The sequence below is a fragment of the Myotis daubentonii genome, chromosome 13, assembly GCF_963259705.1.
Source record: "Myotis daubentonii chromosome 13, mMyoDau2.1, whole genome shotgun sequence".
NCBI lineage: Eukaryota > Metazoa > Chordata > Mammalia > Chiroptera > Vespertilionidae > Myotis > Myotis daubentonii.
The window spans coordinates 47,807,548-47,834,453 of record NC_081852.1 but is presented as its reverse complement, the minus strand read 5'-3'; the positions used below and the strand labels follow the sequence as shown (position 1 = coordinate 47,834,453).

General features: G+C 43.8%; 1 protein-coding gene across 2 annotated transcripts in view; it reads right to left on the bottom strand.

Annotated features, from left to right (window-relative positions):
- PDCD11 (programmed cell death 11) overlaps positions 1-26,867 on the bottom strand; it is a 37,399-nt gene extending 10,532 nt beyond the window's left edge. Inside the window, exons 1-22 of one of the 2 annotated variants that reach the window (XM_059661276.1) lie at positions 26,722-26,867; positions 25,227-25,339; positions 24,232-24,363; positions 23,167-23,334; positions 21,218-21,379; positions 19,804-19,927; positions 19,127-19,308; positions 15,796-15,903; positions 14,498-14,704; positions 12,932-13,056; positions 12,676-12,736; positions 11,960-12,106; positions 10,422-10,673; positions 9,809-9,943; positions 9,060-9,254; positions 7,970-8,140; positions 6,787-7,006; positions 5,901-6,050; positions 5,565-5,680; positions 3,629-4,170; positions 2,669-2,731; positions 881-989 (exon numbers count right to left, since the gene is read on the bottom strand). In XM_059661276.1, the coding sequence (XP_059517259.1) occupies positions 881-989; positions 2,669-2,731; positions 3,629-4,170; positions 5,565-5,680; positions 5,901-6,050; positions 6,787-7,006; positions 7,970-8,140; positions 9,060-9,254; positions 9,809-9,943; positions 10,422-10,673; positions 11,960-12,106; positions 12,676-12,736; positions 12,932-13,056; positions 14,498-14,704; positions 15,796-15,903; positions 19,127-19,308; positions 19,804-19,927; positions 21,218-21,379; positions 23,167-23,334; positions 24,232-24,363; positions 25,227-25,328 (3,471 nt within the window). In that variant the 5' untranslated portion in view covers positions 25,329-25,339; positions 26,722-26,867. The remainder of the gene's footprint in view (positions 1-880; positions 990-2,668; positions 2,732-3,628; positions 4,171-5,564; positions 5,681-5,900; positions 6,051-6,786; positions 7,007-7,969; positions 8,141-9,059; positions 9,255-9,808; positions 9,944-10,421; positions 10,674-11,959; positions 12,107-12,675; positions 12,737-12,931; positions 13,057-14,497; positions 14,705-15,795; positions 15,904-19,126; positions 19,309-19,803; positions 19,928-21,217; positions 21,380-23,166; positions 23,335-24,231; positions 24,364-25,226; positions 25,340-26,721) is intronic. The other variant, XM_059661277.1, reaches the window with a different exon arrangement.
- Positions 26,868-26,906: the final 39 nt, after the last annotated feature.

The following is a 26,906-nucleotide window of genomic DNA, read 5'->3' as shown; positions in this document are numbered from 1 at the left end:
CCATTATGCACATGGCATGATAGTGATAAATCAAAGCCAGGCCCTGCCTTCAAGGAGATGACAATCTACAGAGAATAAATCAAGTGAAAGTATGCAAATAACTAGAGCAGCAAGCATCATGAAGAAAGTACAATATGCTATGCGAATATATAGGAGAAATCAGTAATAAGGGAGGATTATCTGTGCTGGAGCCTGAAGGATTACAGGCAATAGGAATGGAGAGCACTCCAGGTACAGAATACAAATAAAGATAAGAAGGGAAAAAGGTAGAGGCGATTTTCAACTCGACTGGTACACCAGATTGGTGAGATCAGACTGTGAAGAGCCTTACGGCATGTGGGGTTTATGAATGTCTACAACAGGCAAACAAAGGGGTCAGCACCAGTGATATGCTCAGATAGATACTTATAGAAGAATCTGGCAACAATGAAGGAGCTATTCCTCAAGGTCAAGCCCAGTCCACCTTTCTCTCCGATATATCCCAACCAGTACAATTCTCACTGATCTCTCCCCTTTTTTGAACTCCCGCTCCACTTGGGGTTAGAACACACTATCTGTCACCCAATTACATATCGTTTTGCATCACATCTGCTTTACAAAAGACCAAATCTAAAGTCCAATCTTGCATTCATTTTAAACCTTACTCTATCGTGTATTTTTCTTTCCATTTTGTACAATTAATCTATAAACATGTTGAACTGTTGCTTCATAAGCTATAAATTTAGCTCCTCGATTAGACCAGAAAGTTTTCTAGGAGCAAGGCCTATCATCTCCCATGAACCACCATGGTAGCAAAGCCTAGTGCTAATGGCCCCTCTCCAGCTTCTCCGTTTCTTCTGAGAAAAGGATGGCATCACATTGCAAGGCATGCACTACTCACCTTCTTCAAGAAGCAAGTCACGGTCTGACCAGCCTGGTACTGTTTAATCTTCTCCAAAGGGCTAACAGAGTGAGTGTTGAGAGCAGCATGGCCATCCTTCTCCAGCACACTGTTTGCAGAAAGGCAATGGAAAGAGTAAACCAAACCCTGGCTTAAAAACACCTCCCCCAACTGGCCATGGACAGATTATATAGGATTACCCCAACTCATACACACCCTCCACGCCCCCATTTCTCTCCTTCAGGGGAAGGTTCACAATACTTGCATGACAGCTAATCTTTTCCATTTCACTCACATAGGTGTGAACAAGCTATACAGTAGGTAACCTACAATAATCTTTGTAATTTTAGGAAACAAACATATTTTAATTCTTTCTTAATACTTAGCTATTGCTTTATACTTAGCAGAACTGCTTCCACAAATAAGCTCTCACTGAATGTGACAACACTCTCATGTGTGAATGAGGCAGGGTAGATGTTATTAAACTCATTTTATGCTACTGAAGCAGGAGGTGAAGTCAGGCTCTGACTCAAAAATCCAGGGCTTTGTCCCCTATGCTACCTTGCCATTATCACTTTCCTGATTCTCTTTCTTCTCAGAAGAGCAACAGGAAAATGCGGTCTGAAAGTTATCAGTCTACAATTTACTTCAAAGGAGTCATAGAACGCCCTAGCCAGTTTGGCTCAGTGGGTAGAGCATTGGCCTGTGGACTGAAAGGTCCCAGGTTAGATTCTGGCCAAGGGCATAAGCCCAGGTTGCGAGCTCGATCCCCAGTGTGGGGCATGCAGGAGGCAGCCGATCAATGATTCTCTCTCATCATTGATGTTTTTATTTCCCTCTCCCTTCCTCTCTGAAATTAATAAAAATATGTGTGTGTGTGTGTGTGTGTGTGTGTGTGTGTGTGTGTGTGTGTCTGAAATCAGATATTAAACAAATAGGAATTATGTGCTCTACCAAATCTCAATGCTCTGGAAGTAAAGGGCTTACTTTGAAGTTCTAAAAGTGTTGTTAGCATCTGGAACTCAATGTTTCAGGAATATTTACCTCAGATACAAGGCTTCTCAGAAATATTCCACTTCTATTCTGATCATTTTAGGACAGGGACCAAACCTCACCCCTGAGAGTTACTTAAGAGGCCCTTCCACAATAACCCTAAGCACACAAGGCTTCCAATGCGATGGATCCCGGGCTGAGTCTGCAGAGCCATTTGGACAGCCAGGAACCTAGCTTCATTCACCGATGGCCTATCGATTCTGAATGGCTGTGTTTTGTTTTAATGTAAGAAACAGAAGCAGATAGGCCCATGGATCAAAATGCTTAAGATCCTCTGAAAAAATTATCCCAAACTGCACCCACCACTACATGGAACTACTACTTACTTCTTCTCCACCTAGAATCCCTCCTGGAACACCCCTCTGTAGAATCCACTAGAGCATGACCTAAAATTCCAGTCACCAAACAGTAGTCTTCACTCAGAGAACAGATATTCTTGGCTAGGTGTTGTTTATTTAGGGAATTGGGTTGAGAGCAAAAATTATTTCTTTTTGTTACATGCCTACAAACAGAACCGCTATCAAGCCTTTAAATGATACTTAAGCCCTGATTACAGTTTTTACATTAAATTTCAGATTAACCTCACAAAATAGCTGTCTGAGAGCCAAATATCCTTACTAGAGAAGCAGTCAACCTGGATAGAGAGGCAAAGTCAGTCACAATCAATCCTGGGACCCGGGTTCCTATTTCCAAGGCCCAGAGCTCTTTCCAGACCATGCTACTGGTTCCCCTCACCTTGGCCGCACACTCAGCTCCGGGATGGTTCGGATAAACCTGGGATGACTTATTGGGAGAAACCTGGGAATACAAATAAGGTCAAATCATTTCTCTTTTCTCTGTGACATCATACTCTGGAGATCAGTTTCTTTCTACTCTCCACCAAGCCAAGCTTAAAAACCAACTGTTCCACTGCCACACCACCCATTGGTGACGTGTCGGGCCTGCAGGGTCCCGTTCTCATCCTGTGCAGTACATGTTAAGGAGCCAGCTCATCTGATCTTTTAGGATTGTCATATGAAGCCCTGAAAAGAATTTTCCTTATAGACTATCTACTCTAACTCCTTCATTCTGAAAATTAGGAAATTGAGGTCTAGAGAGAATAAATGACTTAGTAAAGATTCCACAGTTACTGAAATTACTATGCAAGTTATTAGCTAGAAGTTGCAGTCTTTTTTTTGCTTTCCTTATTATAGCAAGGATTTCTGCTACAATAACATATTGTAACAAGATTTGAAGTAAATGAATATAAGTAACGGACGCAGGGTGGGATGAATTGTAATAACTGCTGATGTATCCTGAGCAGTAATTATGTGTCAGGCAGCCTGCTAGGCACGATATGTACTAGCTGCTCTCTCAGCCTTCACAACATCCTTACAAGGTAGTCACTACCCTTACTCTCACTTTACAAATTAAGAAAATAAAACTCAGAGAGTGAAGTATCTACTTATCTCCTGGACACATAATCTTAAATGGCAAGTCTGAAACTAGATCTGATTCTAGACCAATGCTCCTGACCACTATACCACCAAAATTTTAAAAAGGCATATAAAAGGATTCTTTGGTGAATGTTTTTTGTTAACTGAAAAAAAAAAAATGATTCCTGTGCAACTTTTGGAAACCTACCTCAGTTTCCATTCCTTCTCCCACAATCACAATCTTCCCCCCCAAACCACTTATCCCACAAAGCCTCCATACTTGGACGTCTTCACGTCTCGCCCTCCAATCACGCGGGCAGTGACCTTCTTCCCAACCTTCAGCCTGGCAGTAGGAGATGTGCCCTCTGGAACGTCATCTAGAATGTGGGAGGCATGGATACAGCCAGTGATGCCATTTTCCAGGGTCACAACCACATGGGTGGGCTTAATGGACTTGACAGTCCCTGTGACCATGTCCCCAATGGAGAGGGTGTGCTTCTTTTTAGACCCTACAACCATGGACGGATCCCCTTCATCATCCTCGTCGACCGTCTCAGAGTCCTTCCGGGTCTGTCTCATTGTTCTCTTAGCAGCTGGTCCCTCAACAGCCAAGAGAAGGCCAGTCACTCCGGGTTCCGTGGTCTTGAGAGTTAGGGAGACACCCTGTCCCACTTGCAACTTCTCCGAGTCAAAGCGGAATGTGTCATTGAGATGAGAGGTCAGAGAGAAAGCTGCCAGGTGGCCAGTCTCGACCAAGGAAGCAACGGCAAAGGACTCCTCCAAGTGCTGCACAATCGCCTGGTGTTCACTGCCTTTCTTCAGCTGGAAAACAGAGGAAACCCACCATTCCCACTTCTTACAGAGCACAGGACCCGTTCATCACCCACTGGGCTATAATACAGTGGGTGAGGTTGGGAAAAGCCTGGAGTCCAGGGACCCAAGGCTAGATCAGAATCACCTGCAGTTAGCTTCTGTTTACCCTAGAACTAGTGGAATCAGCAGGTGACTTCTACTTATTCTCCAGTTCTAAGACACTGGCTCCTACTCTCTTAGTTCTACAGCTCTCCCCCAATTTTTAACTCTTTCACTCAACAAATAGAGTCACTCCTGAGAGCTTACTATGTGCAAGCCAATCAGTCTATCTTGACCCCAAATCCAAACTGTGCTCATGTCCAAACTGTGCATCCAAGTGCACCAGCTTCACTTGGATGATAAAGTGGAACAAGGACCTGCAAGGACACTTACTGAGGGATTAGTATTGCTTTCTATTTCTCTTTGTCTCTCAAAGTCTCAAACTTACAAGCAACTAGAGGTTAAGGATTATACATATGTAATTCTCTGCACCATACCCTACACAATTGGGTGCTTAAAACTTTTAGACAGACCAAATATATGTCATCCAGAGAAAAATACTACTAATTTTGAGAATTTCCTTGAACCCATTCTTCTCTCACACAAAAGTATCAGGAGGGGGTGTCGATGAGCAGCCTGGAGGTCAGAACTACCCACAGACATGTTTTGTTTGGGTCATACTATGTTTTTAAAACATGGTTTTCAACCTTTCCCACTCTTACTTCAAATAAAAAATCTAAATTCTGCCTTTTCTTAAAATTCGGAGATAGCCTGGCTGGTGTGGCTTGGTGGTTAAGCATCAACCTATGAGCCAGGAGGTCAAAGTTTGATTCCCAATCAGGGCATATGCCCGGGTTGTGGGCTAGGTCCCCAGTTGGGGGGCATGCAGGAGGCAACTGATCAACGATTCTGTCTCATCATTGATGAGTCTATCTCTCTCTCTTCCTCTCTGAAATTAATAAAAATATTTATATTTTAAAAAATCAAAGACAGCAACACCAGACCCAGATGTTCCCACCTGACAACAACCAAATGGAAACGAATGGTCTCTGTCCCTCAGCGGGCTGCAGGCTGTCAGCACTTACTGCTACCACTCCCTATAACCCACCCACCTGGCTCACTTCACTCATTTACACAACCTGCTTGGCCCTTAAAAGAGGTGACCATAAAATTTATTATCTGAACCCGAAAGTCTGAGCTATTAACTACACCAGGATGAGAGGTATAAACTGGGTGGGAATGATGCAGATAAATCCACCCTATCTCCAAGCATTTGTGTCAGAATCCCTGAGCAAAGTATGTGGGATTGAAGGGATGTAAAATGCCTTTAAAATCATGGAAATGAAAGCCACGAGCAAGCTTACCTTTTTAGCTTTCCTATTCACCAAATCGTGGCAAAGGGAAACGTGTACTTCCAACTTCAACATGTCAACATTCAAGATCACAGCCTTCTTTTTCTGCCCAGATTCCACCTCCTGCCCTGCAGTGCAGAACCAAACACAACATGATCACCCCCTGGAGCGGGGAGGGAGACAGCATCTCTCCAAGAGCCCTGCTGTCCGTTGTCCTGATTGCATGCCACAAGTTTCTACCGCATCAGCTCATTACCCTATATATTTGGAAATTCTGAGTCCAGGAGAGGAAGCAAGGGGCAAAGGGTTTCCCCCACCAACCATGGTGGGCAAAACCAAAGCACTCACCTGCCCGATGGTATTTGCTGGCTCTCAGGACCAGACCAGGCACTGGGCCCTCACTGAACAACACAGAGCCATCTTCCAACACCTCTTGCACCTCTAGGTCAAGGACCATCCCTGGTGTCATCTCAGCCAGCGTCTGGATCAACACAGAGTCTACCAGAGACCCAAAGGAAACAGGAATTAGCAAGCAGAAACATTCTTACCATTCTTTTCCTTCAGAAATGAGCTACTACATAGAGCAACAGTGGAGCGCTGGAACCACAGTGAAGGTAAAATCACTTTTAGTAAAATTGTCCCATACCCATGAAAAGTCCTATCATAAAGGGAGACACCTCTGCCTCTTGCTAATCCTACCTGGCCACGAATCATGCATATAGCCAGCAAATGCCAGTAACACATGCTTTCCTTTGGTTTCTGAATTTTCATTCTTTCTGTTTAGAATCTACCCTCTCAAGCTTCTTATTCCTGAATCCCGAAAAGGGTTCCAACAATCTGACACAATGGTTCAAAGCTTAGGAGGGTCGGAATAACCCCTCACAAAGTGTTCTAGCGGGTCCCTTTCCAATTTATCATCCACTATATATTTGTTGAAAACGGAACAAAAAGTGAAGAGGTGAATGGATTCACAACACATGCAAACCTGAGGCCACAGAACTAAGGAAAGTTGTGGCTCTGGACTGGGCAGGAGCACAGGGGGACTTCTGGGATGCTGGTAACGAACTTTACCTGAAGCCGGGTGGTGTTAAACAGGGGTGCTGATTTTATACACATTTACTGAGCTGTACCCTAAAGGATTTGTGCACTTTATGTCATACACCCATCAGGCGGGCATAAGTTATAAGACATGCTCCCCACCCCTGACCCTCACCCTCTTCCCTCCTGCTCCCACCTCGGTTGCTCATGAGGCTGCGTACGCCCTGCCGCTCCTCCAGGCACTGGCTCAGGAGGAGGAGGCTGGTGGTAGCCAGATCTCCCAGAGTGCAGTCCGACAGCCGCAGCGACAGCAGCATTCGCTGCTTTTCCTCGTCCACATTGGTCACCTTTGCAACCACCGTCTGCCCCTCGACGAAGTGGTCACTTGTGGAGGTCACAAATTTGTCACTCATGATCTAAAAGGAATGGGCAGAACATTAAAAAAGGAAAAGAAGTCTCTATTAAGACAATCCAGTTAATGTGCCCAGAAAGGAGTCTGAGAGATGGGGAGGGCACATAGGACCCAGGACGTTGCCCCGGCCCTCTGAGTGCAGCTCCACTGCCCTTCCATAAAAACAGGAGAGGCCCAGGCTGCCCAACACAGCCTCCCAGAGGGCATCCAGCCAAGAAGGCCCATCAGGGGCAAGCCAGGGTGCCCCCACGCTGTCCATGACAGCCCTCCTCCCTTCACTATGTATGTTTCTGGGGTCCTCCCTTCTGCTCCCATTTTTTAAACTGTTCTGGCAGGAGATGCAAATGTGATTTTCCCAGACAAAATACCAGAAAGACAAATCTATGGAAGGGAAGAAATATTTATGAATTATCTGTGGCAGAAATGAGCTACAAGCCATATGCTCACCACTGTGTTACACGGACTCTGGTAAGACTCCTCCCAGCTCTGGCTCAGTGTATTCAGCAGGCCTGAGGGGTTCAACCACGGGATCCCTAGGATTCTTTTCCAGTTTGAAAAGTTTAAAATTCAAAGACGTGGTGCTTAAGGGTGGGGATAATTCCAAGGGTATTCTGGTACCATAACACCTCAAAAACCCCAGCAGGCTGTAACACCTGTACTTGGCTGCTCAGGAAAATCGATTTCCCCATCTAACATGCTGAGAGTACAAAAACAGGTTCAGTATCCTTACACTGGATGCTGGGCCTCTGCCCATCTACCCATTGCTCCAGTGTGAAGTGAAAGGTATCCCTTCCTCCAGGAGGACACAGCTGGGCAATAGGAGCCCGGACTGAACCTCAGCCCTGTGCCCAGAGCCAAGCGCCTCCATGCCATGCCCCTGAAAATCTTTCAAGGGATTGTCTCTTGCTCCTTCCCATCAACCCCAGGTTCTGTGACCCTGTGCCCTTGCGCATGGAGCTGAACTTACAGCTTTGGGGGCCAGTCCGCTAAGGCCTGAGGGGAACTGGACGAACACACCATAGTCCTTGATGCTCTTCACAAAGCCAATGAGCAGCATTCCAGGATGGATTTCTGAGAAGGTCTTGGGATCCTGGCCTCCCTCTACTGTGGAGACCAAAGCTGGCTTCCTACAAAGGAGCTAGTGGTGCTTTATCAAGGAATATTCCAGAAAGGGCAGATGAAATATCCGTCTTTCCCATCCTTCTCCCCTATGCGCCCTCTGCTACTAGCGTGATTCTCTACGTGTGTAGACCAGCAGCAGCAACAGCACCTGGAACTTGTTAGAAATGCAAATTCTTAAGCATCACCCCAGACCTATGAATGAGAAACTCTGAGGGGGACCTAGCAAGCTGTCTGAACAGGCCCTCCACATGATTCTGATGCCGTCAAGTTTGAGTATCAAGTTTGTGCTATTCTTCTCCTTAACTCGCCTCTAGATTACTGGGGGAGACCAAAATGGGAATGGCTCTTCACTGTGGCTTGGCAGCTGGGCTGGCCATGACACAATTCTCCACCAACCTCACACAAACCACCCTACCTCACCTCTTCTGCCTCACTTCACCCCAAGCAGATTTTATGTTCAGTGAAAAAAGAGGCAATGTCCTCCTTCAAAACACCCATCACAAGATCAAAGGGAATATTCTGAGCCCCAAATCCCTTTGGGGGAAGGGGAAAAAAGATGGACAGCAACTACCTTAATTATTCCAACTCAAGGGGTGAGCACTGAGCGCACTGCCAAGGCCAGTGAGCTACTGGAAATATCTCGCTGGGCCTGGCAGGCCACACTGCCTCCCCGACCCTGGACTCCCACTTTGCCCTGACCATCAGCATCTGCCGGCAGGATTCCAACCCCACTCTTACTTTCTACCAGGGAAATACAGGGAAAGTGCAAGCTTGTTCACTGGTTTGGTTTTATGGAAGTATTTCTGTAGTCAAATGGCCTACTTTTTCCATGTAGTTTCCAGCTAAGAGCACAGCCCAACCCAGTTTCCCCCCCGAGAGGACCCATGTCCTCCCCCACAACCTTCCATGGCTCCCCAGATACCAGTAAAGGATACAACATGTCCCTCACTCTGACTCAGACACAGGACTCTGTGAAGGGTGTCACCAGCCTGGAGCCAGTGATGTAACAGGGGGCCGTTGGCGACGTGGTCGGACAGGTGAGACGTGGGAAGGAAAGCAGGGATGTTGTGGGGCAGGACCGTCACCTCCAGCCCGTCCTTCGTCTTCTCTAAAACCTTCACATCCACCAACTACCAGGGAAGAGAGAGACAAAAAAACAGCACTTGTCTCGTGCACAGAGAGCAGCCTCGTCTGGGCCAGGCAGAGATCAGAGGCATCAAATTCCAGCACCAGGAACCATAGAAAGGTCAAGATCAGAGAAGCTGTCTTCCACACCCCACACCATCATCCCCAAAGACCCAGCAGGCACGCACACGCACATGCACACACATCGGGACCCATTTTTGTGATATCATTCCTCTCCCAAGTCCCTCCTCGGGGTCCCAGAGCAAAGACAGTCTTGCAGGATGGCCTTAGAGACCAGAGAGGAAAGAGGGCAGCAGTACACTGCCAAAAAGCCACACCATGACACAGCTTTCCTTTCCTGGACAGCTTCCATTTGCTCTGAGACACAGGAAAAAACATATGAGGTTCTCCCACAAAAACCTCAATTTCCTCTGGCCCCAGGATCTTAGCTAACTACCTCAATCTTTCCCCTCCAGCGGTTTCAGTATCCCATGTGCCAGTGGCACCCTGCTCTCAGCAACCAGAAACTAAAACAACTTGTCTAAAGAAGTCTGGGTACCTGCCCAGCGTTAACGGCTTTTCTTTTCTTCTGACTTTGTCCCACATGCTCTTTCTTTGGGTCACTCAACAGCCTGAAGGACAAGAGCATCCTCTCTTTGGATGGCTCACAGTTCAGCACCGCAACCTTCACCACCTGGAGAGAAACCACACCTGGTTGGCTAACTCCTCCCAACGGGCCTGTCTGGACCTGGAGAGAGGCCCTCCACCAGCGCTGCAGGGGCCTTGGGAGAGCCACCCAGACCCTAGATCAGATCAGAACGCAGTGAAAAGAGCTATACACAACACCCCCCGAGTCAGCTTTTGGGTAAAGAAGACATGAATAAATTTTTGGTACAATCCCAAGTTTTAAAAAAATTATTTTCCCCAGACAGACCCAGGTTCACTGGTTTTATGGCACTGCCCCCTGGTGGTCCATTTGTTTGCCAGCATCCAATGAAGCCCCTTGAGAGTTTTTCTCTGTTCTGTTTCCATCTCCTACATCAAGCTGGCTCAGGCCCAGTGCCCCACATGCTGTCTTCCTCATCCTTTAAAAAATAGTTCTCCATGCTACTCCTTTAAATCTGTGTTCATGGGGTCACTAAGGGTAGGGGCCCGCCGGGGAAGAGTATTACCTGGCCAGTGTAAAAGACCTTCTCTGGGTCAGGGACATACTCAGCACTGAGCTCATGCCTGGGTACCAGTCCCTGCACATCATTGTAGAACTTCACAATGCAGCCGTAGTCCTTGACCCTGAGGATGAAGCCATGTGTCTGCAGACCAGGCTTAGTGTTGTCGTAACAGGTAATGGCAGGTAGTTTGGACTCAACCAGGGTTTTCTTCAGGGTCATCATCAGCTTCTTGGCTTCAGGGTCACAAAGCAAAACCTAGGGAAAGGATACTGGCTGTCATCAAGTTACCAGTTATCAAGAGAGCTGGTCTCTGCAACCCCTGAACCCAAAGGCCATGGTCGTCCCTAAGGACCTAGTCTCTCTTTCCCTCTAAGAATAATCTCAGCTGCAGACCTTCCCTGCTTCCTGCTGATTGACTATCTAAGGAGTAATCATCTCTATTTCAAATGTACTTCCTCCGATAAGCTCCCTCCTGGAACTGTAGCAACACTCGTCATCTCACTGCACCTTCAGAGTCCCATGTCAGTTACTTCTACCTGCCTTAGCTACTTCCTAGACCACTCGCATCTTGTCTGATTGAATAACTGAACCAATTTACCATCTCAATACTACTATATATTAGCTATAAACTAAGACTGAGAGTCCAACCATCTCTCATCCTTCAGAAAACCATCCCCTTAAGAGCAGAGAAATTCCTCCACTTCTAAGCCTCCTGACCCCACAACTATAAAACATTGTGCCAATGGGTAATCAATCGCTTTGTTGACTCAATGGTAATGAAATAAAATGAAAACAAGAAAACACTGTAATGAAATAAAATGAAAATAAGTAATGGAATAAAATGAAAACAATGAAAAGTACTGTGTACTATCACATTTAATCTTTTTTAACTTTGTGAAGCTTCTCTTGGGATTCAAGCCTTTGAAATTCAAGCCATTTAATTTTGTGAAACTTTTGGGATTCAAGCCTTTGAAATAAACCACTCAATTTTGGCTGGGCTACCTCTGTGCCTGACACACCCCTTGTTCCTCCTCAACCACCTTCCAAATCCTACCATCCTTTTAATTCAAGCCCCACCTCTGCAATAAAGCGAGAATACATTACTGTTACATAGAGCTAAATTTGAAAACTGTTCTTCCATTTATTAGCTGTGTGACTTTCGGCAAAATACTTGGCTTTCCTAAACTTTAATTTCCCCACCTGCAAAATCAAGGTAACAATACTTACTTTACAGGGTTGTTTTAAAGATTAAATGAAATAATGAATTTCATGTGCTTAGAACAGCAACTGGCACAAAATACATGTTATATGGTAGCTGCTAATGCTATCATCAATGATTCTTGATGTCCCAGCCCACCCTTACCTCCCCTTTCTGAGATATAATCACAAAACATAAAGCCAGTTTTCCCTTCCCAATGCCAGACACAACACTGCAGACGTTACATGGTCATTTTGTGGAAAAGGGCAAAAACTTCATCTGAAAAGCATTGCTCTCTTCCCATATGGCCAAAACCCCAACAGACACCCATCAGGAGGCTCACCCGGCATGTGACTTCGTCCCCGATGTGGTACTTCTTCTCTGGATTCTTCATCGGGATGTCGGCCAGGTGCATGGGAGGCACCAAGCCCCTGATCTGCTCACTCACCTTCACCAACATCCCATATGGCTTTATGGTCAGCACTGTGCCCTAGGGAGTAACAAGAAAAGATGCCACGCCTCAAGAACGATCTTTCCTCCACCTCTTACAACAAAGCATGTCACACCTCTTTCAAAGACCAGGCTCCTGAGTTAACTGGGTCTCTCTCTCTCTCTCTCTCTCTCTCTCTCTCTCTCTCTCTCCCCCCCTCCCCCTCTGAAATCAATAAAAGTATATTTTTTAAAAAGTGCACACAGTTAAAAGATAAAATAAAATAAAGGGAAGCTGCTCAAATGGAACAGGAGAGGCAACTGGAAATGGCTTCTTACTCATATCCCAGGTAGCTCAATTATCACAGAACTAACTTTTGACCGGGTCTAATAAACACTGTTAAATTCCAGGGTTTTGACCTACCACTTCTGTAGCTGGGTGGCATTAGTAAGATTTTACCTTGAAATAAACGATGAGTTACCCAAGGGAAGAAAAAGAAATTCCAGTTAGCAGGCAGAAGCAAGGAATGTGACTTTAAATGTGTTCACATGAGGACAATAGCTGACAGTTAACCTGTGAAATAAACAATGTCTGAAGCTGGAGGAATATCTATATGCTTGAGGTCTTACCTTTACCAATGCCCCAGGTTTAATGTCATGATATCCAAGGAACTGAGCTTCAATAATAGACCTAGAACAAAAGGAAAATACAAGATTAAATAAACTAGAGCAGAGGTTACCTAAAATTCAGGGCTACTAAAATCATGTGGGCAACAAAGGAACCTTCATCAAGCAAGGCCAGGAGAAAATGTGAATGCACAGAACACACCTCTACACTGCCCACCCCCCGGCCCCCGGCCCCTCCTGCCATGCTGATGACACTTACGTCCGCAGAGAGAGCAAAGCCAGTTCATCCATTTGGCTGTAGTTGATGATTCGACACTTGTGAGTGTTTCCTGGCTTGAAGGCTTCAGGATTGAAGGTTTTCTTAGAATCAGAGAGATGGTTGAGCTACAAAATACCAAGTGATTAAGGACAAGCAAGAGACAATAGATCTGAGGCTACCAGATATTAAAACATACCAAGATGACCACATATTTATCACCTATCATAAAAATAGTACTCTGGCCCTAGCTGGTTTGGCTCAGTGGATAGTGTTGGCTCACGGATTGAAGGGTCCCAGGATTGATTCCAGTCAAGGGCACATGCCTGGGTTGTGGGCTCAATTCCCCAGTGGGGGGCGTGCAGGAGGCAGCTGATCAATGATTCTCTCTCACTGATGTTTCCGTTTCTCTCTCCCTTTCCCTTTCTCTCTGAAATCAAAATAATAAATTAAAAAAAAACACATAAAATAGTACTCTGATCACCTGTTAAAATTAATTACTCTAACTGAAAAGCTGTTCTTTACCCTTGCAGTCTCTATGTCAGAGAATAGTCTAGATCAGCCGTGGGCAAACTACGGCCCGCGGGCCGGATCCGGCCCGTTTGAAATGAATAAAACTAAAAAAAAAAAAAAGACCGTACCCTTTTATGTAATGATGTTTACTTTGAATTTATATTAGTTCACACAAACACTCCATCCATGCTTTTGTTCCGGCCCTCCGGTCCAGTTTAAGAACCCATTGTGGCCCTCGAGTCAAAAAGTTTGCCCACCCCTGGTCTAGATCATGGGTAAGTTACAGCTCACAGGCTGTGCCTATTTGTATAAACTAAAGCTTTACTGGAACACAGCCATGCCCATTCATGTACATAGTGTTTATGGCTGCTTCCAGGCTATAACAGCGTTGAGTAGTTAAGACAGGCTATATAGACCACAAGCCTAAAATATTTACTATCTGGACCTTTACAAAAACCTTTGCTAAGCCCTGGTGTAGATACTAATTCATTCTTATACCTACCATCTGCTAGGTATCAAATATGTCAAAGTGATTCTAAGGCATCTATATATATAAAATCCTAAGTGACTGAACAACCAAACCACCAGTCAACTGGTTGCTATGACGCGCACTGACCACCAGGGAGCAGATGCTCAACACAGGAGCTGCCCCCTGGTGGTCAGTGCGCTCCCACAGTGTGAGCTCCGCTCAGAAGACAGGCGCCAGATGCAGAGCTCACAGCTGGCCATCACAGCCCGGAGACCACAGTAGCGCAGCAGCGAGCTTACTGAGCGGGAGTGACAGGCTGGAGCAGCAGGCACCATTGGACTGCCAGTTTAGGCCTGATTCCCACAGGCCACGCTGGGGAACCCTACCAGTGCACAAATCGGTGCACCAGGCCTCTAGTTCTAACATAACAAACAGGCATTGTTTGGTCCCTATGTACAGTTTGACACACTTGGGAATATTCAAAAATAGGAAACTAATACCAAGGGAAGAAGGAAACAGAAGAGGACCTTTGTGTCCCAACAGTCCTTCTAGTGATAAGATCCTGGTGAAACAAAAGGATGGCATACCCGAGCATAGGCCAGAGACCCATCCTTCAGTCTGAAAGTGGCCCCAGCCTTGCTGAAAAAGCCCTGGACAGGAACATCATCCAGGACAGCTCCGAGGTGCTGACAAGACAGCTGGGTGAGTGGGCGCCCAGGCTGCAGGAAGACGGGGCGCAGGCTCAGCCGCACAGCTCTGGTCCGAGGATGGACACAGAGGACACAGGCCCTCACCTAGATAAGGGAAGGGACATCATGAACAGGAGGAAGTGCACAGGAGATAAGGTCCCTGTGGCAGACTTTCAGAGCTCAAGACTCTCCATGTGCTGACCAGGCCATGGATATAAGTACTAAAACTGGTTTGTGCATCAAGCAGCATGCAGGAAATTCAAACCAAAGGTCCCCCAGAGGAACTATGTCTGACTGCATCACGGCTTACTCAAGGCCATACACCAGGGTCCCCTCAACACCATGAGGCCAATAATGTACATGCGACCGAAACCCTGGGCAGTGTCGATACAGCAGGGGCTCATCTAAAATCATCTGAAACAGCCTGCTCTGATCACATGGTTTTAGCAGGCAAAATGCCTCAACTCTGTACGCAAATATGAGTACAGGGAGAAAAAAGTTACTGGGAATAAGTTCACCAAAATGTTAACATTACCAGTAGGTGGTGGAGAAGCCTATTTGAACTTTTTAAAAAGATATCTCTATAGCATCCATTGGCATGGATAAAAAAAAAAAAAAATCACTTTAGGATTTAAAAAATTCTGAATTAATATCTATTGGAATTTTCTTCTCAAATATCTGTTCATTGTAGAAAATTTGAATCTTTAGATAAAGGTATAAAAATCACCCAGAGTTCATCACTACTAAGACCTGATTGCATAATTTTTCAGTATTTTAACCAAGTTGTACTCCTTAAAAATTTTTTCAAAATTGGGTCTTACACTCTAAACAATTTTTAAAATACATTTTTCTATGTAAATATCTTGTTCTCCCCCATTAAATACTCCTCTGAAACACTTTAAATTATAAAAGCAAAAGATTCACTACCAAAAAAACCCCATTCAAACCATATGGAGGAATATAAAATAAAAACTAAAAGTTGTCTTCTCCTCCACAGGCTCCTCCTCTAATCTGTCTCCAGAGATGGCCCCTGGTAGTTTCTTGTGATCTTTGCAAATACTTTATATTCCCCTCACCTCCTCTCTGCACACCTGTACACACCCAGTGCTAGGACCTGCCCCGAAGCTAACTGTGATACTGGATAGCCGATTGGAATACAACTGGAATCAAGAAAAGATAGGTGTCACATTACTTACTGCTTGATTTGAGAAGTATGTTCCAGCTTTCTTGGGCTCTAAGTGCATAAAATCAACCAGGCCAGTGAAGAATGAGAGGAAGTTGAGTGTAAGACCAAGTGGAGTCACCTAGCAGTAAACAGAAAATGTTATGAAAAATCACATTTTCCAGGATAATTGTATGTCTCTCCTCCCTCAGCTAACCCTTATCAATCTTTCTTCCTTTCACACTAAGTGGCAAGGCAACTCCTGGCACTGGCTGTCTCTTCACTCAGTAAGCTCAATCCTCCCACCCTCAGGATTTCCCAATGGGATGGAGGGCACTTTGCACAAAGATCCTCAGGGAACAGCCAGCTTGACAAATTGTTGCTAACGTGGTGATTTTCCCAGAGTAAGAAAGTAAAACTCAAATGCTTGCAAAATTCTGAATACTGTTCAAATGTAGATGCTGAAGACATGCAGTCCCTCTTCCCCACCCAGCTATCCAGCAGTCAGGCTTTTCCCCTCCTGATCCTTTCTGAGAACTCTAACACGCCAGAGAAGACTTACAACAATGACACTTGGAGGCTGCCCCCAAAAGCCTGCTATTAGCGCCTGCTCCCGACAGCGAAATCAGCCAGTCAACAAGTCCCACTCTGGCACACAGACTTCCTAATGGTGTTTTAGTGCCTCACTTATAGTATGGCAGTCAAAACAAAAATTCAGTAGAGAATGGGAAGTTAAAGTTGAGATTCTCCCAGAAGGTAGGATATAAACAGATACATGTACATGCCAGAAAAAAGGTAAGAAAATTCGAGAATTCACCCATGAAGTCCAACATCATATTAACAGGCATTCACACACACACACACACACACACACACACACACACACACACACACACACAAGATAAGCTTTTATTTTATTTATTTATTTAATCCTCACTCAAGGATATTTTTCCATTGATTTTTAGGGATAGTGGAAGAGAGAAGGAAAGACAGAGAAACATTGATGTGAGAGAAACACATTGATTGGTTGCCTCCTACACAAGCCCTGACCAGGGCCTGGGCCGGGGAGGAGCCCGCAACCAAGGTACATGCCCCTGGCCAGAATTGAACCCAGGACCCTTTGGTCCGCAGGCTGACGCTCTATCCACTGAGCAAAACTGGGTAGGGCAAGTTTATATTTTAAAACAAACAAAAACAAGATCTGATAAAGGATTAGTATCCAGAATATAGAAAGGATACTTACAACTTAACAATAAAAAGACAACCTAATTTTAAAACGGGCAAAAAATTTTTGAATAGCTATTTCTCTGAAGATACACAAATGGCCAATAAGCACATGACAAGATGGTCAACATCACTAACAATTAGAAATGCATATGAAAATCACAATGAGATACCCTTTCACATGCATAGGATGGCTATAATAAAAAGGATAATAATGAGTGTTTATGAGAATATGGAGCAATTAGAACTTCAACTAATGAATGCATAAATAAGTAGAACAACAAATTGATGTTTCTCTCTCTAAATTCAAAAAAAAACAAACAACAACACAATAATACAAGAAACTTTCCCAGAGCTGAAGTATCTACATTTCTGGATTATACGAGTCCAGCACAAATAAATGAAGAGTGAGCCACACCAAAGCACATCATTATAACATTTTAAAATAAAAGGAGTAAAGACAAGATTTAAACACACACACACATACAAACAGAAATTAAAACAACATCAGGCTATTCGACAGCAATAGCAGCCAGTTGACAATGGGAATAATGCTTTAAAATTATGAGTTATTTTTGATTTAGAATTCTAAACCCAGCTTTACTACCAATCACATGTGAGAGTAGAATAAAGATTTCAGATATAGTAGGTGTGCAGAAAAGAGTTAACATAGCAGGCTTGAGATTATTATCCTTAGAAAAGTCTGCTTCCAATGTTAGCCCTTGGCTGGTGACTTGAAAATGAGATTTCAGAAAGGTGCCCACTCACCACTCCCAGAACTGAGTACCTAGCGTAGGCTCAATGTACCTACACTGTTTGTGTAAACAATATGGTTTATACTAAACACTCACACTCCTTATAAGACCCTGGAATTTTGGTATATTCCAGGCAGAGGGTACCTACATGACCAACCCCAATTAAAAGCCCTCAGGCACTAAATCTCTAAGAAGCATCGTTGGTAGACAACATTGCACATGCGTTATCATAACTTGTTGCCAGAGGAATTAAATACATCCTTTGTGACTCCACTAGAAGACTCTTGAAAGCTTGTGCCTTGTTTCTTCCAGACTTCATTCCAAAGGACTTTTTTCCCTTTGCTGATTTTTCTTTGCCTCCTTTCACTATAATAAACCATCGCCGTGAGTACCACTACCTGTTGAGTCCCAGGAATCTTCCTAGTGAACAATTGAACTTAGGAGTGGTCTTGGGGATCCCTGACATACTAGGTTAAGAAATTAACCTTCTATGTACCTTTCCAAGAATACTTCTGGAGAATGTGTCATACTAAAATGAGGGAGTAAACCAAAAAAGGGAATACATGGAATCAAAGAAGGCTCCAAAACCCGAGAGAGGGGGGAAGGATCCAGGAAGACAATAAAGAGAAGACCTAGGATACCAGCTATGTGGGGCCCTGCATAGCAACCAGTCCAGATTGGAGCAGGATGACAGCAAAAGAGGGTCCTAGTGGGGGAAAAAGTACCTATGAGATTATCTAAAGAGTTTGAAAACATGGAAAATTGTAGTGAGAGAGAAGTTAACTATAAGGTGTATGAAGAAATAGTGATAGGTCTGAAGAGAATTTAGCAAATGACAAAAACAAAGCTGATTATCAACTCCAGGAAAAAAGCTGTTCCACAAATAGCCATAATACATTGCCTAGTTCAACAGTAAAAAACATTTACACACTCATAATAATTTAAACACTGAATAATGATTAAACCAAACTTTTAATATATCTCTGTCGGAAAGCTGGGGCAGGGGAAAGGAAAATTAAGAGACAAAACTTCATCTATCTCGAGAAGAAGTTAAAACTCAATGCCTACACTGATAAACCAAGAGATACCAACAGAAGCTTATTACTTAGAAATATGGAGGCAAATTTCAAAAGAGAAGCTAAAAGAGTTAAAGATGGGTTTAGAAAGGATGAGATAGTTCATTGTAAGTCTTTTAATATCATTTGACCTTTTTAATCAGCACACATATTATCATGTCAACATGTGGCACTGGCTATATCCCCCGTGTGTAATAGCCATATGTGATCAGTGGCTACATTACTGAACAGCACAATTTTAGATTATGTGCATTTACTACTTTAATAAAAGTTATATTTTTCAAAGTAGTAGTGACAATAAATGACTTACCTTCTGTACCTGGGCTTTGACCACCAGTCCAGGTAGCAAGTTATTAAGGGTCCAGCTTTGCTCCTCAGCAGCAATGGCAGTAGAAACTTCTGAATGACCAACAGACAGACTAACAACTCCTCCGTTGCCTTTCACCTCTTTAATGACGCAGTGCAGGTACTGACCCACCTTCAGCTTAGCACCTGTAAGCCCGCCCGAGCCCCCAAAAGGAAAAATACCTTTATGAGAAGGACCTTTAACTTGGGTTCAAGCAATACCTGAGATAATCCGTGGCCTGCTTGCTCAGTTACAATCTAATACTCCCCATATTCCCAATCTCTAAGGGACCAAATTATAAGAAGAGAGTAAAGTAACCTAATTGACCTGAAAATTGATCACAGAAATATGAAAATTTTAAAAAGGTAGTACAGTGCTGGTTGAGGCCTTGGAGTCCCAAATTTCAGTGGAATCTTCTAGGTGAGAAACAGTAAAAGTGGCCCATCAGATCTTAGTGAAACCCTACCACTCCTTGGACCTTCACACGTATTCCCCTTTCTGTTGGTTAAAATTAACCACTGATCTTAGCAAAGCCTTCAGGGTCACGATTCTGTAATTTACTCATCAAAGTGGCATTTAAATAGTATAATCTCCACATACCCCACCCACTACCATGCACTGGCCCCTCTTCTTCCCCTTACCTTTGTTCTTCTGTCTGATATACTCCTGGGCTTTTTGCAGTGGCAGGAAAGCTCTGGCCCCACCAACACCAATGTCCACTAGGTAGCCATGGTCTTCTAGACTAGACACAGTGCCTGTGAGCAACTGGAGGAAGAGAAAGCATTACCAAAAGTTCAAAAGTCAAAGGTAATGGGACAGACAGCAAACATCCACTACAAAATGCATATGTTCCCATCCATCTCCACACTTTATCCCATATTCCCAACCCCCCTTTAACTTTAAACCTCATCCCACTAAAGGATAGAAGAGGGAAAGATATCAACTTTAATTCTCCAGGGCTGAAAGGATTTTAGTTTCCAGACAATGAGGAGTGCTATACACAGCTGAGTAATGGAATGGCAGAGATAAGTCTCTCCCCTGGAAAACTTTCAAAAGCTAGGAGACATAAGCCAGCAAGGTCACGCCCAGCGCTATGAATAATGAGAATACAGAACTACCATTCTAGCCGTCACCTTATCCTTTCTAACCACCTCCAAGACAAAAAAAAAAATCTCACCCACCTCCTTTATATTTCATGGGAAACAGTGTGGCATTCAAATCTGGCTCTGACACTTACTATTCGATTTTTGGTAAGTCACTTAAACCTTTCTCATTCCATTTTCTCAAATATGTAAGAGGGATACCTATCTGCCTCGCAGGATTCCTGAGAATTTCTTCAGATAAAGTGTCTAAAACTGCACCTGTCATACAGCAAGCTCTCAACACTTGTCAATTTCCTGAAACCTGGCTTAGTTTTACCCCACCCACCCCCCACCCCCGCCCACCGGCCTTTCTACCCACTGCTCAGGGCCTGACCCAAACTCCACTGCTTCTACCCAAACATTACAAGGTCATACTGATCTCCCCCTCTTAAGTACAAGAGTACTTAGATGAGTGTAGTTTATATGAGGATCTGCTACCTACTGGACTTGGAGGCTCTGAACTAGGACTAATTGTTCCTGAATCTCTATAGGAATGAGAGATTCAGTGGTGGGCTATCCATTCGTACAGATGACAAATTACTCTGTGCACCCTATCTCTTGCTCTTAGAAGCCCTCAAGCTTTCCCCACACAAATGCCATACGGCCTTCGAAGAACACTTAACCTACAAAGAAGTCTAGATAAGTAAGGCATTTCAAGGAATGCCTCTCACCATCAGCAAGTCCCCTTGAGGCTTTATTTTTGCTACCAGCAAATCTTTGACTTGCTTTCCCTTTCTCCTCTCCAAGGTAAGGCGATTAGGTTCAGGTCTTTAATTTCCAAGCACCCTGGAGACCTTCCTCCCTGTGTGTAACAGTTAAGCTGAAAGTAAAAGGTGGCCTAGACACTCCCCAGGAGACAAGGCAGGGCAGAGAGGAGGCACGTCGCCAGCTCCTCTTCCGACCCGATACGTACCATGCCAGGCTTCAGGGCCTCCGCACTCAGCACTTTGTTGACATTTTGGGGGTTCAGAGATAGCTTGACACTTTTTTTGCCTTTCTCTGTGATGCCCAGACTGCTCACCACACATCTCACTAGCATCCCAGGAGAGAACAGTTCAGGCAAGCTGGCCAGGTCCTGCATAAAACAAATGAGAAAGCCCTAGTACATATCCTTCCCCCGAACCAAGAATCCACTGCCCAGCCCAGTGATTTCTTATCCTCAGACCCCAAACAACCCAAAAAGCGATGAAGACAGTCACCACGTGCTCACAAAAGGAATATGGGTCTGTGGCCAAGTCACAGTCTTGAATTTCAGCAGAAAACCTCCAAATATCTTATAAAAATGACCAGTCAAAAGAGTTGTCTACAAAGATCAAAGGGATGGTGGCCAGAGGGAAGGGGAGTGAAAGAGGGGTAAAAATGGTGAGGGGGAATATAGTCAATAGTATTGTGTAAGTTTGCACAGATGATTTTTAGAATTAGTGGGGTGATAACATTGTAAACTGTAAAAATGTCAAATCACTATATATTATATACCTGAAACCAATATAACTATTATAATACTGTATACCAAAAATCCTTCATTTAAAAAAAGTTATCTATATTTAGTATCTCCACTTCTTCATCTACTTGCTCTTCAGCTCACTACAATCTGCACCCCACCCATCCCTCTCACTCTATTGCTTTCTCTCCCAATAAAATCACCAATGACTTCCATGTTGCTAAATCTAGCAGTCCATTTTGCAGTCCTTCTCTTATGTGACTTTTAAAAAGAATTTAACATTGGAGACTGCTCCTTCCTTCATTAAACGTTTCCTCCCTGGCTCCCAAGATCCTTTATGCATTGGTCTTCTCTATCTGTCTGGCACTCCTTCTGACAGCAACTCTCCTTTAATTCAGCAACTGAAATACAATATTTACTCCCGCCTCAGTCTTTGTCTCTTTTCACTGTATTTGCTCCCTCTAAGCAACTTCTTCCCCCTTCATAGTTTCAATTACCACTTATACAAAGAAGTCTCACACATTTTTGTTTCTGCTTCTCAAACTCAACGTATCAAAAAGCAATTCATAATCATCTCTCACAATCCAGGACCCCTTTCTCGATTTTTCTTTTTCTCAATCCTTACCTGAGGAGGTGTTTCTATTGATTTTAGAGAGATGGGAAAGGAGAGGGATGGATGGATGGAGGGAGGGAGGGAGACATCAACGTGAGAGGGAAACATCAATTGTTTGCCTATATGCACCCTGAACAGGATGGAGCCCGCAACCTGGGTTTGACCTGACCAGGAATAGAACCTGAGACCTTTCGGTGTACGGGACAACACTCCTATGGAGCCATACCGGCCAGGGCCAGGATTTCTTATCTCAGAATATCACTGTGCATTGTTTTTACCTCCTCTATCCTCAGTAAACACTGAACCCAAGCTGCCATCAATCTCAGAGCCTGGACTACAGCAATAGCCTCCTAATTGGTCTCTAGGCAACTACTCATGCCTCTTCAATTTATTATTTATGCGGTGTACATGTCATCCACCCCAATTAAGACCTGTCATGGGCTTGTCACTGATTCTAGAATTAAAAAACCAATCCTTAAGATGGTCTGGCCTTCACCCAGCTCTTCAGCCTCATCTTACACCACTCTCCCTTGCTGTCTCTGCTCCAGTCAATTCTCTCTGCTACATACCATACTCTTCCTGTCTGAACTCCTTTCTTTATCTAGTACACCCTCATCCTTCAGACTTTAGCTCAAGCATCCCTTCCTCTGGGAAGTCTTCCAGGCTCCCTGGGCGAAGTCAAAATCCCTCATTAAAAAAAAATTAAAAATTTCCTATTATAAACTGTCATGGCACCTGTACCTTTCCTTCTTAGCCCTCAATGAAGTTGTATTCTTGCATTTATTTGTATATCACTTATTTCCCTTACCTTTAGAGGTTCCTCTTGCTCCACCTGCTCATTCAGTTTTTTTGTGTAAGCATCACTGATCTCAGTTACTTGCACGAACCCCTGGAGACCATTGGGGAGACTAATCACCAGTTCCAGTTCATTTACCTCTTTCACACACCCCAAAATCCGCATCCCCTCACACAGGGACTAGAAGAGAAAAAGCAAAATCAGTACAATAAGGAAGAGAACAATAAATGGGGATGTTAGGGACGGTCTGGTTTCTCGTTTCAACTCTAACATACAAAAGCTACAAGAGGTGCATATATGTATATGTCAATGCACTTAATTAAACATCGAACTGAGCACCATAAAAGGTCTAAGTTATACAACAGTGTTAACAGCACTAGGGTGCTAGAGAGCACTTTCACCTTTTACTTTATTTCAAGCCACCCAACCTCACCTGACAGGCAACAAAATGAAGGAAGCAGGCCGGGGGGATAATAGCTGTCTAGAATGTGTCAGCCAGGTCTAAAGCACCACTCTGCTCCATGGGACTACTGACATGAGGGAATGCAAGCTTATGTTGTCAGCACCTTTAAACTTTTACAAGAAGCCAGAAATCACATTTTTATGTGAAGTTTTTCAGTCTTCTAACATTGGCACCAAGTTAAACAGTTTAAAAAAATATATATTACAGGACAAACAAAATATTTCTGGTAAGCTGAATCAGAATCGTTCCCTTCAGAATCATTTGATTTTCCTCCCTTTTATGACAACTAACATATATGTCAGTTACCTAAAAATTTAAGGAATATAAGACCACTTCACTTCTTTGAGATAGTTTCTCTATCCATGAAATGAAAGAATAGAATCAGAATGATTGCTAAATTTATTGCCAGTTCTAACCTACAAACCTATGAAAACACAAGTCCCATGAGGCTATCAGCGGATGAGCTAAAAAGCAAACAAACAAACAAAACAATACATGATGCCAGGCATTAATTAATAATAGAAAGAAATGATGCTCAATTCTGAGCACGAAGGACATATACAAATTAAGCAACCCAGGTACTTCGTTTAAAATAAAACCAAACTTTAACAAACCTCAATACTAAGGATTTCAAACTTCTCTTCTATAGACTTGCTGCTTTCTCTCTTTTCAATTTTCAACTTTTTTGTTTTTGCTGGCCCTTTCTGGCTTTTTTTCCTTTTGATGGATTCCTCTTCAGTAGAAATCTAAAGGTAAAAAAAGACCCCAAAGAATGAAAAGAAGCAATCCTGGCCTTTCCCTCCAATTACAGGTCATCTATCACCTTGCTCTGTTATTGCTCCACTCTACCCCACTCCTAAATATTCCTTTAATTCCTACTTCAACCCAAACTTTCCCATTTTGCCCCCAATGCTCCCCTTGTCCAAAATCTGCCTGTCATGTTCCCAATGTTCTTCCTCCCCTGACTTAGGATAGACAGTGGGTCCCCCAAAGTAAGGAGCAATTGGGAACAGTGTGTGAATGCAAAGTGGAGTCAGGAAGACCAAGTTAAACTACCAATTCCACCATAACAAGCTGTGTGGTTTCAGCTAAATTATATAACCTCTCTTAGCCTGGGTTCCTCTTCATAGAATGATGATCTTTATTTCATAGTATAATCTCTATTTCATAGTATCATTGGAAAGATTATATAAAATAAACATAAAGCCATACAATTAAATGTTAGATCCCTTCCCTCCAGCCCTTAGAGCAGATTACTGTAGGTGAAGACTGAATTCTAATGCAAATTCTGACCTTTATACCAGTACATGGCTGCAAGGGCCCCACTCAAAAATACAATGATCAAATGCTCTCCCTCCATCCTTTATCAACACCACACAAAGTTCCTAAGAATAAGGAACAAGACCGCTGCAAACTCAAATACTAACTGCCATGCTTCAAAAGATATAGTCTTGTGGTGGTACAGACTCTCTAACATGTTCAATTTACAAACACAGATTTCAAAAAGAAACAAATCTGAAAAATAACACAATTCTCAAACAGAGCTCATTCTTTACAAGAACACTACAGAGAAAGTGTTCAGTGACTCTCAAACTAGCATATCACTTACATCAAACAAGTTGTCTTGTTCAACTGACTGCTGGGGCGCTATCTCTGATTTGTGGGTCTTCCTTGTACCCCCACGGGGGAAGCTTTCTTCCATGGTTGCCATGGTTGGGTCTCCTGAAACAATGCAAAGAGTTACCGGGAGATGTAACCTGTTAAGATTGCTTAAAGGCTGTGATCAATGGGCAAGAGATGTGCCTTCTAGCACCGATGTGCTAGCCAGCATTCAGGGCCAGGCCCCAGATAATATACAATTCACCTTTCCAAAGATCTCTCCTTCAAAAATAAAAAATCCACACATTTTCTTCCAAGGAAAGAAATGATAAATTCAATGTAGTAAATATCATTAAGCAGCTACAGTTAAGTCAGAAATACGCAAACAAATATAGAACCCCCTACCTTCAAAGAACATGAACACTTTTAAGAAAATATGCGAACAATTTAAAATATAAATCAGATTATAAAAAAACTATCATCAAAGAGGTAGGAAGTGATGAGGCACCAGTAAAGGAGGCAAGCATCCTAAAGTAGTGCTTTTGAGCTAAATGTTAAAGAGGAATGGGAGTTTGACAGGTGGAAAGGGAAAAGCAGAAGGAATGTGAGAGAAAAGCATGAAAACAGAAAGTCAATTATTTCATTTGAGCACCAGATACTTGTCAAACAATTGTTCAAAAGCCTGCTGTTCCCTTTCTATGAAGGGCTGTTCAACTAGACCACAGGGAGAATAAAGCATAATAATTCACTGAATCATTCTCAACCTTCCCAATGCCGTGACCCTTTAATACAGTTCCTCATGTTGTGGTGACCCCCAACCATAAAATTATTTTCGTTGCTACTTCATAACTGTAATTTTGTTATGAATCGTAATGTAAATATCTGATATGCAGGATGTACTTTCATTGTTCGCGACCCACAGGTTGAGAACCGCTGGATTAGGCTTTTCATGGAAGATCTTGAATTAGACAGGAGTAGTTAGAATAACTGCTAAAGCTAGAATAAACAGAACAGTTTGAATCAAGAAAAAAAAATCCACTACAGATTAAATAGAAAAACAAAACTGAGGGCGAGTAGGATTCAAGTGGGACACCGTGAGAACCAGAACGAGGTGTGAGAACGGAAGTGGGAGGGACTGGTTCTGAGCGACTTGGGAATAAGAACCTAGAAAGGCTGGAGACAGTAGTAGACAGAGAGGGAGCCGAGGGTCGGCAAAGGATGTTATGTTTCGTAGAAATAGGAAAGTGCAGTCTAGTTTGCTGAGAACTGGACCCGTAATCTCATTTCGGTCCAGGGGAAACTATGGCTTCAAAGAGATAAGCCATCGGGTGGCATAGAAGGGGCTTATGATGTTACAGGGGCCCCTCGAGCTTCTGAGCCCGGCTCGGGTGGTAGAATCACTCATCCCGCACTGCAGGGCGCATGGCAGGCACCCGGGGGCCTTGCCCGAGGACAGCCCTGGGAGCCACAAGGTTTCCTCCCTGGTAGCCTTTGCCCTCACTTACCAGCCTCGCGCCGACAGCCAGCCTCAACTTCCGAGGCCGCGCCACTATAGTCCCACGTGCGGAGGAGCCCCGGTACAGCCCAAGCACTGGCAGCTCTTCCGGAAGTGTGGGCGGGCTCAACGCCCTACTTCCGTTACTACGCGGGGGCCGGGCACAGTGAAGGGGGAGGAGATTTAGAGACAGGA